Here is an 18,192-nt window from a genome sequence, read left to right on the forward strand (position 1 = left end):
CTGCAGCAGGACAGGGGAGGTAGATAAGTCATGTTCTGCAGACAGAAGGTGCCTCTCTCAATGGAAGTTGTAGGTAGGATACAAGTCAATGTATATTTGTAAAAGTCAGGTTGACTCCTTGATGACACTATCAGCCCCCGTCCCACAAAAAAAAGGCAAAAGAAAATGAGGACCACTTTGCTACCTAAGATTAAGTATCATTTTAATGTATCCTATTTGCAATAATCCCCCCCCTGCCAAAAAAAATGACCCTGGAAACTGACAAGTGTCATAGCCTTCACCTGCTGCCTATTTCCAGCTTTGAATATTTAGAGATACAATAATATGCTACCACTAATAAGATTCAGATGCATAGTTGTGTTGGTCTGAAGCAGCAGAACAAAGGGACCGTTAAGACCAACCAAAGTTTATTCAAGGTATGCATTTTCATGTGCAAGCACACTTGCTCTGAGTTGCAGGTCCTGTTCCAGTGGATTGCAAGTCCTTTTCTCAACATGTGATCTGATTCCACACACATTGGATAGTGCACTTTCAATGTGCTTTTTGCAGCTGGATTTTCCTGTGCAAAACAGGAGAAAATCTGCTTCTAAAGTGCATTGAAAGTTCATTATCCAATGTATGCAGAATGATCCAGCTTTTCTCTCTCCCCAGTAACCCACTGCTACCATCTAACCTTTGGAGGTTAGATGGCACCGCTTCCATGCTGGGAATTAGCCCCAATTTACCAGTAATCCGGTGGCGGGGTAAATTCCTGGTTTCACTTGATGTCAGCAGTAAGTCGGGGCCATCACAGGTGTGGCTTCAATCAGCCCCTCCATTACACCATGGCAAGGGAATGCAGAAACTACCTATGCCATGAAATACTGGTCTGTGAAATTTCCAGTGTTCTTTTCACATTCCAGTAGCAGTTACTTGATCTGGTGTGACTCATCTTATCTTACAGATTTTGAGATACTGAATAAGAATTTAAGATAATCATACACACAAACTGGTCCTGGGAAGGGTGAAATACCTATGCCATTTTACAGATTTTGAGATTTTCAAAGTTTGAGAGACCATTTCAGGCTCCCTTTGTGGAAACAACCAATGTTGCTATATATATGGGGGGAACCGCTGCCAATAGATACCACTATATATAGCTCTGTAACACAAGGCTCTCAGCATAGGGAATCGGGGGGAAATACTGTCTAAACAATATTCCACTCCAGTGGGTGGGACTTGACACTAACGTCCTTGGATATCTCAGGCAAAGTGCTATAGTAGTTAGAATGTAGGATTAAATTGGGAAAGCTTGTATTCAAATCCCTACTATGCCATGAAACTTAGGTCAGATCAGTCACTGTCCTCCAGTCTTACTTAAGACATAAGTTCATTCATATAGGTGAAATAAGGCGAAAGACACAATCATGTGTGCTACCCTGAGCTCTGAGAGTAATGGTGAATTAAAAGCATTGCAGATCACATTATCAGTATGCAAATGAGTGCAAATGATGTACACCCTTTTGGTGACCCAGTATCAGTAGGCTTCCTGTGAAGTTTTCTGACTTCACTAAGAAAAAGGGCAACAACAGTATTTTGGGCTACAATTTCCCCAATTTTGATAATTATTTCCTGAAACATATTTCTAAAAAAATAGTTTTTCATGTGTTTCCCTTTCATTTTCTCTACTCTTCACATATACTGAGCCTGGCTGGACATTGCTCTTTTCTTCTTTCTCTCAGGCTTCAGTCATGTGGTTTCACCTTCCAGTTTGGTGTAGTGGTTAGGAGTGTGGACTTCTAATCTGGCATGCCAGGTTCGATTCTGCGCTCCCCCACATGCAGCCAGCTGGGTGACCTTGGGCTCGCCACGGCACTGATAAAACTGTTCTGACCGGGCAGTGATATCGGCGTTCTCTCAGCCTCACCCACCCCACAGGGTGTCTGTTGTGGGGAGAGGAAAGGGAAGGCGACTGTAAGCCGCTTTGAGCCTCCTTCAGGTAGGGAAAACTGGCATATAAGAACCAACTCTTCTTCTTCTTCCTCTTCTTGCTGCCACACTGCACTGTTGCTTCTTCCCTGTTGCTATGTAGGAGTTTCTAGAAATGTACTAGTTTTCTCTCCTTAAGATTTCTTTTCCTATTCTTGTTCATTGTCTATACAACACACAGTTGAGCCAAAGTTCTTCAGTTCTTTTCATCCTTTTGTAAAATAGTTTGCCTAAGCAGTTCGGATTATATCGTCTTTTATTCTATCTATGTACTTTTCAAAAGGATGTGAAGAATAATTGGGAACAAAGACCTTCCACACAGTATGCATAATGAATCTGCACCTTGAGTTATATTATTGTAATAATATAGTCATACCAAAAAAATTGAAAGGTTTATCTGAAGCATTTTAGGTTTTCCAACTTGATTGAGACTCCTTTATCCAAACTCACAGAGATAGTTAAGAGGGTAAAGCTTGGCTCTTAAGAGCACAAAGTAATCTGAGAGTAGCCAGAGGTATATAGTATAATGTACAGTGAGGTTAATAAGATTCAACGGAACAATGTTTCCTCACCTCTCACAAAAACATATGCCCACTAATCTTGAATAATTTGTACAATGTGGACTAGAAAATGAGAGGGGCATATAGAACAAATGAGTTGAAAAAAGATCCATATGGGAGTAATGCCACCCATGCAGGGAAGGATTATCACCAGAGACTGAAATAATGGATTTAGTTAACTTCAAATTATTTCACTAATATTAATTGCATTTAAAGGCTACAGTCCTTTAAATGTTTACACAAACATAAGACTAAGTTGCACAGTTGTTTACAGCAGTGGTCCCCAACCCCCGGTCCGGGGACCGGTGCCAGTCCGTGACTCCTCCTCGTCCTCCTTCCTGGCTGCTGTCTCGGGGGCTGCCCTGCCACTCTGCCGCCGGCTTACCTTTGGTGCTCTCTGTTGGCCGCCATGGCTGGGCCTCCCCCTTGGCATGGCACTGCGCAGCTGCTGCTGGCAGAGCCCACCAGCGGACGGCGGGAAAGCAAGTGGAGCAGGGACTCAGGCGGTGGCGACATCTCTCAGCAAAAAGACTACCCCCCCCCCCGGGCCTCAGTAAAATTGTCAAGCTTGACCGGTCCCCGGTGATAAAAAGGTTGGGGACCACTGGTTTACAGAATGGCAGCCAGTATCTCCTAGCTACTGATTTTATAATAACACGGAATACTGGAAACATTAATTTTAGATGACACTAAAATTACATGTACATTATTAAGACAAAAGATTGACTAAATATGGAAGAATCGATTGTTGGAAATCGATTAAACTAAGATAATACTTACACATGCAATATAAAAGACATATAACAGAGCTGTATACAGACACAGTCTATTTGTTATGGCATAAACTTGCCTTTTCTCCCATTAAGAGATGTATGATGTTTTTCCTCATAATCTTTATGACATTAAAAACATAAAGAGAATATTAATAATTAAATGACATGGCACAAAATGTTCACTTAAATATTAAGCTTTACGCTTAAGTATACACAAGGTGATCCAAAAAGTGAATACAGAGTCCACAGCACCTATACATAATACGCAGCAATACACAGATAATTACCCTATTTGCCGGCGTATAAGACGACTGGGCGTATAAGACGACCCCCCAACATTTCCACTCAAAATATAGAGTTTGTTACATTACATTACAGTACTATGGGCCACTATGGGCAGCTATGTCTATCCCAAGTGCACCTGGCGTATAGGACGACCCCCCCCCCCACTTGGAGGCATGTTTTTCAGGGGGGGAAAGTAGTCTTATACGCCAGCAAATACTGTACATAGGAACAGGCATATTCCTCACTTGCTCTAATGCTTTTGTCCCCATCTGGAACCCCCAAAATATTCATAGCATCATCACCGGAAATATAACTCATCCCTGATTGACAGATGAATAGAAAGATATAAATCAAAAGAGGTCTTTGTGCTACTCAGGTTATCAGCTTTGCAGACAGCATCAGATATTAAAGAGATAGTCATTAATTGGAATCTTATTAATAGAATAGAAACCGCTATATTTGATAGTTACCCAATATTATTATTATTGTTGTTGTTATATGCTCTTGAGGTAACATATTCCTTAAAGTTCTGACCAGTTGCTTTGTATCGAAGAGTTTTGTAAATGATTCTATGTACTATTGTTGTCATTTTTTAAATAATTTCCCTCTCCTTCATTTTTCCTGACAACAATGAACCAACTCATTAAGACAGGACTGAGTGACTGGCCCAGGGTCAGCTGGCAAGGTTCAGGGCAGTGTGGTGATTCACATCTGGTTTTCTCAGATACTAGTGCAACGCTCAACCCACTATACAACACTGTCTGTCTAATAATTAATTCTACGGACCACAATTCAAACAGGTATTGTAACATGCAAATATAAGGCCCAATTCCAGATATCTGTGGGACCCTAGCACCAGATTATTCATGGGCCTCTCCTTCCCCATGTGCTATCACACTCTCTTTTCCTGTAATCCCCTCATCACAGTTTGTCATTCTTGTCATTCTCCTAATACAAAATATACTTTTTAGAGAGTTTTATAAATTATACATTGGTTGATTTTCTAATACAGGTATAGTTTTATTTGTACCACAGATAATTTTTGTTATTTCACTTCAAGAATTATTTCCAAATAGGGGCTCAAGGCATCCTTATGGATTAGCAGTGGTCACATATTGTACCATGCTGACCTATAGTTAAGGAAAATTGAGAAAATTTGAGTGGGCAGGATAAATGGCCAGAAGAGCCAACTGTGCTACTCTCATCTCCTCAGCTGTAATTGGAAGCACTTGGCTAGCCTGGGAAAGCTCCACTCCATACTTAACTATGATGATGGGGTTGAACTTCCAAAGCTAGCAGAGTGATTATGATTGGCAAATTGGTAGCACTTTTGTCTCTTAGCTTAGCTGATGTTGCTCCCAACATCTTGTCATGACCCACAGAGTGCACTCTCAGAATTTCACCTCCTGAACCAACATAACAAAGTCCCACCAGCTACTTAACGAAGGTCAGCTTTATTAGAAGGCACATACAGGGAAAAGCATCAGTAGAAGTCCATCGCAGAATGGGGAAATTGACAAGGACGCTAGACAAAGGGCAAACAGGGCAGATATAGGCTTGGACCCTCACCCATAGCAAAGGTGTCACTGGACTCTGATTTTGTTTTGTTGTGCAAGAAAACAGTTTCCCAGAGAAAAGTGTTCGATCTCAGAGCTCTGAATATTGGTGCCCACATGGCAGGGCAATCGGGCCAGATGGATTTTACTCTTTTAGTCACAACACAGATTCTAGTCAGAACACATTTCAAAGAAGTACAGTGAGATAACAATTGCATTTCACAGGCTTGCCTGGAAAGAACCTGGAGGGACAAGATGGAGTGGGGGAACCCACTTCCAGCCCGGGAAGGACAACCTTGGAGACTGACATGGCACATGACACACCTCTCATCTGTTCTCTCTTCTTATCACCAATCATAATATCAGGAGGGACTTGGTTAGCTTCAGAAAGCTCCACCCATCCCAGGGATGGAGCAGATATTCAAGGCATGAAAAGGAACATTATAACATTCATATTGCATTAACGCACTTTAAAGTTTGGAAGTTGGACATCTGAAAAGGCATACAGAATAGTTTCATTGAAATTTTAACAGCTCTCCTTAGACATCTAAAAATAGGCATTTAAAAAAAATCTGAGTTAAAACCCAGCTTTTTGCTGTGTTGATAACTAGGCCTACCCCTATATTTATTTATATGACACAACACTTTTGTGTTATAAGAAACTGAAAAGTGGTTAGGATTAGGTTCTGTGGTAGTAATGATTAGAAAAGTTGGTCATTAAAAGAGGAGACACTAAAGGCTGAAAAATATGTTTGGCTCCTAAATTTCCAGTCTGGTGCCTAGATCCAAAGAAAATCTGTCAAGACCTATGCATGAATGTTACATACATTTTTCTAGACCTTACTTAAGAAATATATGGGAAGAACCTGTGGTACAGGTTCTATGAGAGTCATAAAAAGGTAAAGGTATCCTCTGTGCAAGCACCGAGTCATGTCTGACCCTTGGGGTGACGCCCTCTAGCGTTTTCATGGCAGACTCAATACGGGGTGGTTTGCCAGTGCCTTCCCCAGTCATGACCGTTTACCCCCCAGCAAGCTGGGTACTCATTTTACCGACCTCGGAAGGATGGAAGGCTGAGTCAACCTTGAGCCGGCTGCTGGGATTGAACTCCCAGCCTCATGGGCAGAGCTTCAGACTGCATGTCTGCTGCCTGACCACTCTGCGCCACAAGAGGCTCTTCTGCCTACTTTATGTCAGCCTTAAATATCTGTTAAACATATTTATAAAATTGCTTATTTCTTTTTAATAATAATATCTACTTCTGAACCTCAGAATGTGGATCAAAAATTTACAAAATGGGGCTATATTTTTCTATGAGTCTAAGGGAAGCATCAAATTGGGGGGGGGGGAGAATTAAATGTTTAAAAACCTCGGGTTAAAAATTCTAATATCAAATATCAGTTTCTTTAAGACTATATTTGGAGATCTTAGCAGCTGCTGCTAGGGTCTCTAACCCACAAACAATGTCAGCACAGGGAAGGAGGCAGGGAAGAAGAATTTTTAAAAGTAAAAGATAGGAGAAAGGGAAGGTAAAAGTGGAGGGAGTAGAGCAAAAAAGGTCAAAAGACAAAACTGAAAATCAGAAAGGTGAAAGGAAAATTGAGTGAATGTGTCAGAGAAAACAGATAAAGTTATGTAAGTGCATAGGATGGAAAGAGAAATGGGAAGAAGAAAAGCAAGGCAGAAAGTTGGTATGGGTAAATTAGATTTGCATCATGCATTCCCATCATGCCATTTCTAATCAGTAAATCATATTTCCTTAGATGTCTGTCTTGCAAAAAGTTAATCTAAAGTATGAAATATGGAGCCAGGTGCACCTGCTGTGAGCTCTGTACCCTGTTCTTCATAATGCCTTTTGTAGTGTATGTATGTATTTTATGTGTGAAACGTATTCATCTCATTTTGTGTTTGTATGAATACGTTTAACGTAAGCAAGAAGAAAATATGTGTACTGTTATAAGATTAGCTAAGAGGAGCAACTCAGCAGACATAAAATTTTACTAGTAAATAAATAATATTAACATTTTTCTTTTCACTATGGTGCAAATTCAGTATGGATATACACAAAGTTATGTAATCATACAGTTCAAAGTATGTATTTCATATTCATTGGTAATATTCTTTCCTGTACCGAGAATACACAATGAAATTCAGAGAATAAAATATCTACACCTAAAGTATATTGAGTACAAAATAGTAGATTGTAGTCTTTCTGATTTACTGGGCAGTCTAATTCCCTATAGCTAGAAATTCAGCTATAATTCTTATTGTGACAAAGGAATAATCACCATATGCTAATATATGAAGACTTTTAAAGAAATAAGAGTGTATGGAGCACAAGATGCATCATTTTATACTCAGCAACTCCAGGGTTAATATAAAACAATATGGTCCCCAATATGCTTCATCCTATAGTTTTATAAGCACAGGTACAACCACAGCTCTGAGAATGATCAATGGAATACTGGAGCAAATTTCTGTTTGAGCAAGAATCTATACTACAGACAAAAGATTTAGTGATTTTAATATCCTCTGATAAGCTTGTATGGATACCTAAAACAAACCATGTACAAATTATATAGTCTTGGTTTTCATAATATTCCTCATGATGGACAGCTACCCTGACTCACCCCAAGACTCATTAGCCAACCTGGACAGGGTTCAACTGAAAGTTGCACACTCAGCCAGGAATCTGGGCCTAAACTTTGATACCTTCCTCTCCATGGAGGAACAGATCACAAAAGTAGCACAGCTGGCATTCTTCCATCTTCCATTAAGCCAAGTTACTAGTGCCCTAACTGGCCCCAGAACACCTAGCCACAGTGATTCAGGCGATAGTCACCTCTAGGCTGGGTTTCTACAACTCACTCTACGCGGGCCTTCCCTGATCCCTGACCTGGAAATTCCAACTGATGCAGAATGTGGTAGCCAGGGTTCATATGGGAGCATATGGGAGCATCTTGGAAGGCCTACATTCAGCCCACACTCCAACAGCTGCACAGGCTACCAGTTGGCTACCGAATCAGGCTTAAGGTCTGGGCCCTGAGAAACCATACATGGTCTGGGCCCTGAGAAACCACCCCTCTACCTATGCCCCCCAAAGAGCATTACACTCCACCAACACCAATAAACTGGTGTTCCCTGGCCCCATGGAATCTCATTTGTCAATGACTAGAAGTAGGGCTTTCTCAGTCTGGGTTCCCACCTGGTGGAACGTGCTCTCAAACAACATCAGGGCCATGTCACAGGGAATGCAAAAAGGAGCTCTTCTACCAGACTTTTGGCCAAGACAAGTAAACAAGTCACCAACCATCAACCAGAAGCCCCCAGCAAATGCACCAAGAGAAAATGTTACCCGGTACAAACTGTTGATTGTTAAAGTACATTGTTTCATTACAAGTTCTCACTGTTAAATATGTTAATATTTGAATCAAGATGTTTATTATACTGTATTGTCAATCAGTAAGTAAATAAATAAATAAATGGCAGCAATTGCACATAACCTTAAGAGTATTTTCCTATGCAATGGAAAAGGCTTCTTTAAAATAGAGGAAAGAATTTTAACATTAACAACAATTTCTGATTTTCTTTGTACTCAGAAATTAATCAAAACTTGCCAAAGTATTGTTGGAAGCAGATAATGAACATAAAGTATAGCGCCAGTAAACAAGTCACATGATATTCAAAATAATTCTAAACAAATTTTTTTTATTATGCATATGCACTGATTCCTGTGATGTTGAACTGCACGGAGAGAATATCAATATTAAGATGAAAAGTTCTTTAAACCACAGTGGATATATCAGGTATTAGTGACAACTGTAGTCACTCCTTGTCTACTAAAGTTCTTGCAATGCTAAGCTCAAAGAAATCTGAAGCAGACCTGTCAATGGCTTTGGTCCCTGGAGGAGGGGAGAGAGGGGGGAACGAGGGACTTGGTACAATGATGCCTTATACAGCCTCCTCCTATGCTGCTCCCTCACACTGTAGTCTATCCAGACATGCCTCCACTCACTGATTCTTTAATATGGGCCACCAGATAACCCTACCCCCTTGTACCAATGGAAATCTTGCAATGCCACATTTACTCATTCAGTGGACAAAGGAGTTGTGGACTATTTTGTCCTATTTGCTTTCCTCACTTCAGTCCTTTGTACCTTGTGGCAGTTTGTCCACAAGCCTTACGTGATCCCAGCACTCTTTTTTTTTTGGGGGGGGGGAGAGTTGACTGATATGAGAAGGCTCTTGGGGAGAAGGTTACTGTTACTGAAATGCAAAAGTAGCTTTCAAGCTAAACTAAAATTGGCTCCCATTACTTGACATACTAGTAAGGACTAGGCACTGAAGTAGACACATATATTGTAGCATGCAATAAATGTGTTTCTTTACAGTATCATGAAAATAGACCTGTAATCCAAAGGCAACTTTTGACATGTTTTTCTTTAAATAAAGTGCCATAGTAGTTTGTGACTAGGCTCTTGTATGAATTTAAACAGCTGTTACAGATCAGAGCCAAAGAAAACTCAACATACAATGCCATCTAGCAAGCATGACTGCATGGTATCCATGATACTACCATGTTCTTAAATGCAATTGATATACCATTCTGGTATTAAAAACCAGAATTTTAGAAAGTGAAAAACTCTTCCAATTTTCCAAGTAATACAGATCATACTGCAGCTTTTGCCACAGGAATATTTCTATGGGAAGTATTCTGCTTTTTATACAATAATTTACTTTCTCGCCTTTCATCAGATACCTGGCATATTTGCAAAATATTTGCTGCTCAAACAGGCAGGCCTTGCAGAGACTCCTGAAGGTCTCCTAAAGGAGCCATGATAGAGAAGGCCTGGGCTTTGGCTGAAGTCAAATGGCCACCCTAAGTGGCAGAATATGCAACAGGTGTCTGCCTGATTACCATAGCTGGTGCCCGGGGACATATGGAATGAGATAGTCCTTCAGATATGTGGGCCCTAGGTTGTGAAGAGTTTTAAAGGTCATAACTAGCACCTTGAATGGAACTCGGAAACACACTGGCAGTCAATGTAGCTGTTACAAAATGGGCAATATATGCTCCCTGTGATTGGCCCCTAAAAGCAGTTGGGTTGTTGCTTTCTGGATCAGTTGTAGTTTCTGGGTCATCTTCAAGGAAAGATCCATGTGCAGTGTGTTGTAGTAGTCCAGCTATGAGGTTGCAGATATATGGATCGATGTGGCCAGATATACTGAGTCTACATAATGAGATAGCTGGATCAGATGTAGCTGATAGAAAATGCTACTGTCACCATTCCAACCAGCTTTTCAAATACTAAAACATCCTCAGGCTCTTAACCTGCTCTGAAAAGACCAACATTGCTCCATTTAAGACAAGTGGGCTCAGTCCCTCTATAATATCAGTCTTCATGACCACCAGTACCCCTGTCTTGTCTAGATTCAGCTTCAGTTTGTTCTGCCTTAGCCACCTCACCACAGCCTCGAAACACTAGTTCAGAACCATGACATGCCTCTGGAGGCATGGATAATGAAATATAAAGCTGGGTGTCATCTGTATATTTATGATACCCAAACCCCAAAGCTCCTTAAGCCCCACTTAAACTGAGACACAACTCAGTAACACTATTTATCTAAAGCCACTGATAGAAGCCCCACTTTTGAACAATAATTGTGTACAACAAAAATATTCTCTATAATTGAGTCAGACATCAACTGCACCTGAGTTTATTTTGCTTATATAGGAAACAGACACTTCTTTGTGTACAAACCTTTCTAAGGTTCTGTCTCCTTGTCCCCACTGTCCCCACTTTAAATCAGAAAAGAGAACCAAAATACATGGAATAACCCACAACCAGCGGAAGTGGACTGCTCAACTAAGCAATAAATTGAATTTCATAGGAATGCCTCTGTACTCTCAGTGTTAATACTGCCAGTCAGTCAGTATACATTTAATGGCATTAAGTGTTAATACTAAGAATGTACTTCATACCTATACCACTTAATATTTCTGGTAAGGCCATGTAGGAGGAGTGTATCTCATAGCTTAAGTGCCACTCAGCGCTTAACACCCACTCAGGGCAGCTGTCCCATCCCTGAGGGCCTCCTCCTCCAACTGGCTTGCCTGTCTGTCCAGCAGCCAGCCAATCACCTTCCATCCCCCACCCCTGACCACCCCTGACCAGAGGCTGCAGATCCCTGCGCACCACTCTCCCACCCTATGCAGCATGTTGTGGTTATTCATCAAATAATTTCTTAACACATTCCTCCCCTCTGTCAGCAGAGCCTGCTGAGAAAAAAGCAATTTTTGGCAGGGCAATTTTGCCTCTCTCCCCTTATTTCCTTATTCATGTGCCTATCACTCCATATGAGCCCCACAAACACTGCAATCAAGTTTTCCATAAGGGACTGCTGAAAGAAAAGTTGGAAAGGTATGTGATAATTGGCACCTTCAACAGATGGATCACTGGATCCAGCCCATCGGTTGGATATCCTGATGCATCTGTGAGAATGTATTTAAGACAGGAGTGATGGTATTGTGACCGCAAGCGAAGTTTTCAAAATGAGTCTATTGATCTGAAGGTAACAGCAACAGCAACATGTGGTTGGATATACTAGCACTCAATGTTTGGTTTTCTCAAGCAGTTACCAATGAACACCTTCCAAGTTCTGTACAGATGAGGAAAGCAACATGAATGAAAACATTGTTACATTATTCAGCACTAACTATGGTCACCCCTAATTCATTACTTTTTGCATTGTTCTAATATATACTCCTGGATTAATACTTATTCCTGGAGCAATGTGCCTTTAAAGTCCAAACTTTATTTTTGTGGAAATTACTTTGATTACTGTTAGCAAACAACAGCAACAAACTACATGTCTGTTGTGTTCAGTACGGTGATACAGAATCCTAAATTCCAAGGAAATTAAAGGGTACTAGTAAAAACTTAAAACCTTCATGAGGAGACATTTTTTAGTATGTTCGCTGTTACAGGCCCTTACAGATAAAATTCTAGCAAGCATGTGATACTGAACACGATGCTGCTGCCACTTACTGCAGTGAAAATAAAACTTGGCCAAGATCCAAACGTTTGCTTTTATGATTGTGATGATGCAGATTAAAGTTCACAATTTTTTTTAAAGCATTAAAAGCCACTGAAAAGTACCAGGTACTATAATAACACATCCATTGCTGAATCCCAGTTCAAACCTTGAAATAGTTATGTTTTCATTTAAAGCGACAACAGATATTAACCTCCAGTTTCCTTTTATCTTTCAGCACTAATTCCTGTATGTTAAACAGCTCACTTACTTCTCTCCAGTGTCCCCTTTGGTGGGAGTTGTGGCAACTGTCTCCCCCTGCGTCCTGCTACTGGAGTACCTGATGGGCTTGTTTGGACAGATCCCGCACGAGCATGAGACCTGCAGGACACACATCAACACAGACCAAGTCAATTGCAAGATAATTTACTCCTTTTTACCTGAAAAACTAACACATAATGAATGGCTTTGGTACATGTTGAACTTTTGCTGACAATGTGACAACTGAGCCTATAAGTTTATTGTGCGAGGGGGGGGGGTGAAACCAAAATTATGCAAAGGAACTAAACACATTATGCCTGTGTAACTGTATCTGCTAATTGTCTATGGCAGGCATATATGCACAGAAATATATATACACAGAAATAGTGCGTATGCATTTGTTTTATAGTTGCATGTTTAGTGGGAAAATATGTCGTTTCAGAATTCAATTAATATACTATTTCAGTGTTTTACTCGGGTACAAAATTGATGGCAGGCAATAAAGCAAATGTAAGGTTCGATGAATGAAATGGAGTAATAACTTCATAACTTGTTTCTTCATAATTCACTATTGAAAAGTAAAGAAACACAATATTTAATGAGAAAGTAATCTGATTTGGACAGAATGACAGTTTTGGTGGCCTTTCCCACTGAATTTCTTATAAAGACAGTGCACTTATTTCAGTACCATTTGATCATGAATACAATACATTACTGAAACAGGAACAATGCAGAACATGCGCACAGCAAATCAGAGGAAACAGTGATTAAAACAGTGACTGATACATAAAATTAGCACAATTAAATTTAAGAAACTGTTTTTTTTTAATTTAAAAAAAGTTTCGTTTGATGTTATGATGATTATTCCATAAGTGATGTCTGATGATCACATAAAAATTTCTCATTCTGTAAGAGAAGTACATGACAGTTATGAGGTGCTGGAGTGTGAGAAATCACCCAGGATTCCTGACAAATGAGAAATCACAAAAAGAAATGTAATTAATTGTGTCATTAATTCTTGTTAGTAAACAAATTACAATGGCAGCCACACCATTATATCCACGGCAGAATATAAATAGTGTGTTGACGCTGGCAGGGTTAGTATCTACGACTACTAGCGATCAGCCAATAATGAAAGGCAACATCATTGAGCTTTTTGGGAAAATAAAGAAGTGAGCTGGTGGGGCGGGATTAGTCTGATTGGATTGTCTGTTTCACCTCGATAAGGCAGGTGAGGGAGGGGCAGATCTTCCAGTCATTAATGAAGGCATCGATCTCATGAGGTTTGTGTCAGGACGCTCAGTGGATCGAGAGCGGGGGCTGGGCCGCTCTAGCACAGGACGTTGTTCTGTTGATCTGGATCTTTGATATGGTAGTCTAGGTTCCCATTTCCTGTAATGTTAGTCAAAAAGCAGCTCAATTGACCTTCAGCTTTTATCGGTAGTTATGCATTATGCCACACCATACTGGGTTTGGAAAAGATCAGCGTTAAGTACATTTATAACATTTCTTTAAACGTTTTCTTATTGATAACATAGTGTTTATTCAAGAACTGTGCTCTCTTTTTCAAAACCTTTTTGGTAAATGAACAGAAAAGAATTAAATTGTTCAGGAACGAAACAAACCACAGTTTATTGGCATATTTTGCATAAAAATGAAGCAAAGTAGTCATTATGACCGTATACGTCACCCGGACTAGTGCATCTGAACAAGCGTTTTCCAGTGCATGCTATAATTAACTATTCACAAATAATATTTTCAGCTTACAATGCACTAGTGTCAGCCATCAGTCATAACTTCAGAAAGCAGTAAAGACTTTGAAGCAGATCTAAGCCTGCAACTAAAAATAGCTGTATAGTCAGTGTTGTAATATTAGCTGCATTTTTTGTTGGAGCTGATGGAAGATGTTACTGTACCAACATTCAGAGAGAACATATATGAATGCAAAGAAAAGGTATAAAAGGTTTTCAGAGTTACCCAACTATATTATAAAACGGTGATACTCCCTAAGTGTCTTGGAAGCCACATCTGAGCACTATTTCCAATGGCATCCACCCCATGTTCCAGGAAAGTGAGAAAATACTTTAGAAATTGGAATAATTTCACCATGACTATGGACTCAATATAAAACTAACAGTTTTACTTATAACACATATTACAATTTGTCCATGCTTGCTGTATCAAGGTTGTGTAGATCAGGGGTAGTCAACCTGTGGTCCTCCAGATGTTCATGGACTACATTTCCCATGATCCCCTGCCAGCATTTGCTGGCAGGGGCTCATGGGAATTGTAGTCCACAAACATCTGGAGAACCACAGGTTGACTACCCCTGGTGTAGATGCAGGGGTTCTGTGTATGAGGTTGAGTCAACATATGCAGTTGACTAATGTGGTGGAATGAAGCATAACACCATTTAATGTTAACCCATAAAATAAAACAACTGTCAGACAGAAAAATGGGCAGAGAGATGTTCTAACCACGGCTTCTTCTGAAGAATTAAATTAAATTGGAAAGTAAGTGTTAATATAGAGAAACATTTGTTCTGTAATATCCAATCTAACAAATCTCTGAAGCACTCCAAAGCCTGCACACTTTGTGTCCTCTTTCCAGATAAAAAAGGTGAACAGTAGTGCGAAGAAACAACCTTCCATGCTCAGAGGCACTCTGGTAATTTAACAGAGTTATATTATTGTTTTAATGATTTTAAAACCTATTATTTAATTTTAAATTATTTATACACAGAACTGTACTGTGTTTTTATTTCATGTTACCCACCCTGAGTCTACTGAGAAGGGTATGTTATAAGAATAATTTTAGTTACTATTTTTATTATTGTTATAGATAGTGTCTGCAGCAATTGTGTAGCTCTTTCAGTTGAAAGGAATTGCTAATGTGGCCATTCACAATACACAGAGTGAATACCAGTGGTATAAAACTATTGTAATTGTTTACTTATACACTACACTTTAAAATAATAATGCGATTTTATATGATTTTTATATTATACACGGACGGCTTTGGGTATAGATAAAATATTAACTAAAAATGTTCCTACAAGAAGTTTGTACATTCATTTTCATTCATGTCTTACCGTCCACTGAAGTTTCAAAAATTGCCACCATTAGCTTATTATGCATATATTTGTGATTGTTACTGGTTTACAAGCTAGTAATTTAAATTGCAAAGCAGCCAGCAGCAGCCTAAATTCCACAGACAGCCAAATCTGAATTATTATGAGGCAGTGGGGAAGAACAGGTGGTTCACTTACGTAACTAACAGCAGCCTATACCCCAACAATATGAAGTTGTTTCATGGTGTCCTATTTCTGCAAACAGAAATTGTCTGAGACTACTACAGATTTCCCTTACAATTCAGTAGGGTTTGCTTGGCAAAATAACTTATACCCTTTGTTTCAATCTTGCGTCTTTGCTAAATTCTTTGATGACGTCTGTTAAAAAACACGCTAATGTGCATTTTCCATGCAGTAGTATGTGAAAGCCCCACAGACATGTTCAGAATAATACCAACCGCCAACAGGTTCAATCTAAAGCGTTCAGCAAGCAAACACACTACACTGGCACACGTCATTTACACGGGCACTAAATATCAAGGAGGAAACACAGCTAGCTTCGGACAAACCCACAAAGATTACCTCATGTTTTCTTCTGGTTCTATATATTCACTTTCTGAATAGGAAGCTTGATCTGCCAAAACATCCACTGATTCACTTCTTTAATATCAAGGATAAACAAAAAAAAAGTCAGCTTGCCGTAGCTGTTGCTTTGCTGAGACAAAATTTAAGAAAGGATTTGATGGACGCTATGCTTGAAAGAACCATGTATTCATGCAGTGGCACGTAAACATGCTATCTTTGGTCACAGAAACATACAAAAGGAGTCTTTGCAAAGCTATGTCTTATTCTAGTGAAACACTTAGAGCCCTGCCTCAAAATTAACTACACGGTCTGGGTGCCCCAGCAGCATGACTCCGGGGATAACGGTCCACACCGCAGCTGACCTCTACATCAGTGTTGCTCAGGTATAATGCTCGCAGGGCAGAAGCCCCAGTATAGGCTTCTTCTATATGGCTTGAGCTTGTACTGCTCCAGTTTCTTGGCAACTGATGGGAGATATGTGAGGCGGGTACTTATTGCAGCACAGGGCAGTAGTCTTCATTGCTGTACAATGATATCACTTCCAGCATGACCTGGAAGTGCCGGTTTTGCACCAGGGTGGTGCTCTAGAATGTTACCCTGGTGCAATGTCAAGGCTTCCCAGTTGTGCTGGAAGAGATGTCATCACAGAGTGATGAAAATCACCTCTCCCCACCCCACAATTCTGCCAGCCCAATTCTTCCCAATGAGCAGATGAGAGTTGGTGGGCTTGGAAATAATGACTAAGAGTTGGCTCACTGTTATTGGGCACTAGGTAAGACTACATATTTATGCTTTGGACATGAATAGAAATAACATGAAAAGGACTCAGGATCCAAAGGCATTCTTATTACACCTGCTGGATTACAAGTCAACGATAAGAAAAGAGAGATAAAGGCACATCATATATAAAGAAAATGCCACTCATGGGGAGGCGGGAATCCTTAAGAAGATCTAACAACTGCAGGTCCTTTCTTCTGTGCTGCAGTCAGCTTTGTCTGAATCATTTAAAGAGATGTGGACCACATTCTTCACCAAGACTTTGTACTAGTTTCAACTTACTTTCCTGAAATATAAATTACTTTTGCCTGATGTAATAACATTTAGCCATATAGCAGTAAGGTTTTCATCTTACAACTGAAAGGGATGTTAAAATAATAAAAATAAATTACAGGTTCAATTTAAAAATGTCCCCACGGTGTTATGAAGCTGTTTTTCACATTATAAACAACTAGCAAGAAAGCCCCTTGCAAGCAGGAATGCAATGGGTGCTAGGACCCAGGGGACACCAGGAGGTGCAGATCTCTCTCTGTGTCTCTCTCTCTTCCTCTCCCTGCATGTCTCAGTGTGCCTCGCAGCAGGAGGCATAGCAGGTAATTAGAGCTCGTTTGTAGGGGGAAGGAGGGCTGGTGTGCAGTTTGCGGCAACTCTCTCTGACTTGTTTATGCACTGGAGGTTTCATGCCAGGGCTACAGGCTGGAGTTTTAGTCATGGCAGGTTGCCCCACCTCTTTCTGCTCCTACACAGGGGAGCATTTGGTCAAGTGTGCCTCATCTGCCCCCGATTTGTGTTCCTGATGGGAGCTGGGGCAATGAAGCTCCCGGTGCATAAATAGTCTCTGTCTCTCTCTCCCTCCGTCGCAGCAGGGACAGCTCTCTCTGTGTCTCTGTCAGCAGCTTGGAGCAGCTTTCTCTGTGTCTCTCTCTGCTTCCCTTGCAGCAGGAGCGATAGGAGGGAATGAGGGCTCATGTTGGGTCTGGCCGGGCTCTGTGTGTCTCTCTCTGTCTCTGGCACGTCTGAGAGGAATGTGGCTAGGGTCCAGGGAGGGAGAGCAGTAATTTCCATGGACTAGATATGATAATGAGTATATAAATATGTTAGCTGGTATGTAAACTGGGAAACTAAAAGATCTTGTGATACCCAAATCATTTGTCTCACATCATAATCTTTTGTTGTTAATGTTCAAACAAAACCTGTAGTTACAACTTGGCTGGTAACATCACACAAATACACAACATGATCCTATATGCAAAAATAGGTATAAGTAATTAATTTGTATCAACACAGAAAGTCTTAAAAATAATGGGTTGCTATACCCAGTT

General features: G+C 40.3%; 1 protein-coding gene across 49 annotated transcripts in view; it reads right to left on the minus strand.

The window, feature by feature from the left end:
- RIMS2 (regulating synaptic membrane exocytosis 2) overlaps positions 1-18,192 on the minus strand; it is a 360,299-nt gene that overhangs the window by 89,052 nt on the left and 253,055 nt on the right. For 27 of the 49 annotated variants that reach the window (XM_077351690.1, XM_077351691.1, XM_077351711.1 and 24 more), the window contains 4 exons: positions 16,091-16,168; positions 13,657-13,830; positions 12,449-12,558; positions 3,379-3,420 (listed from right to left, as the gene is read on the minus strand). In XM_077351690.1, the coding sequence (XP_077207805.1) occupies positions 3,379-3,420; positions 12,449-12,558; positions 13,657-13,830; positions 16,091-16,168 (404 nt within the window). The remainder of the gene's footprint in view (positions 1-3,378; positions 3,421-12,448; positions 12,559-13,656; positions 13,831-16,090; positions 16,169-18,192) is intronic. The other 22 variants (XM_077351706.1, XM_077351718.1, XM_077351724.1 and 19 more) reach the window with 5 other exon arrangements.

The sequence above is a fragment of the Paroedura picta genome, chromosome 9, assembly GCF_049243985.1.
Source record: "Paroedura picta isolate Pp20150507F chromosome 9, Ppicta_v3.0, whole genome shotgun sequence".
Lineage (NCBI taxonomy): Eukaryota > Metazoa > Chordata > Lepidosauria > Squamata > Gekkonidae > Paroedura > Paroedura picta.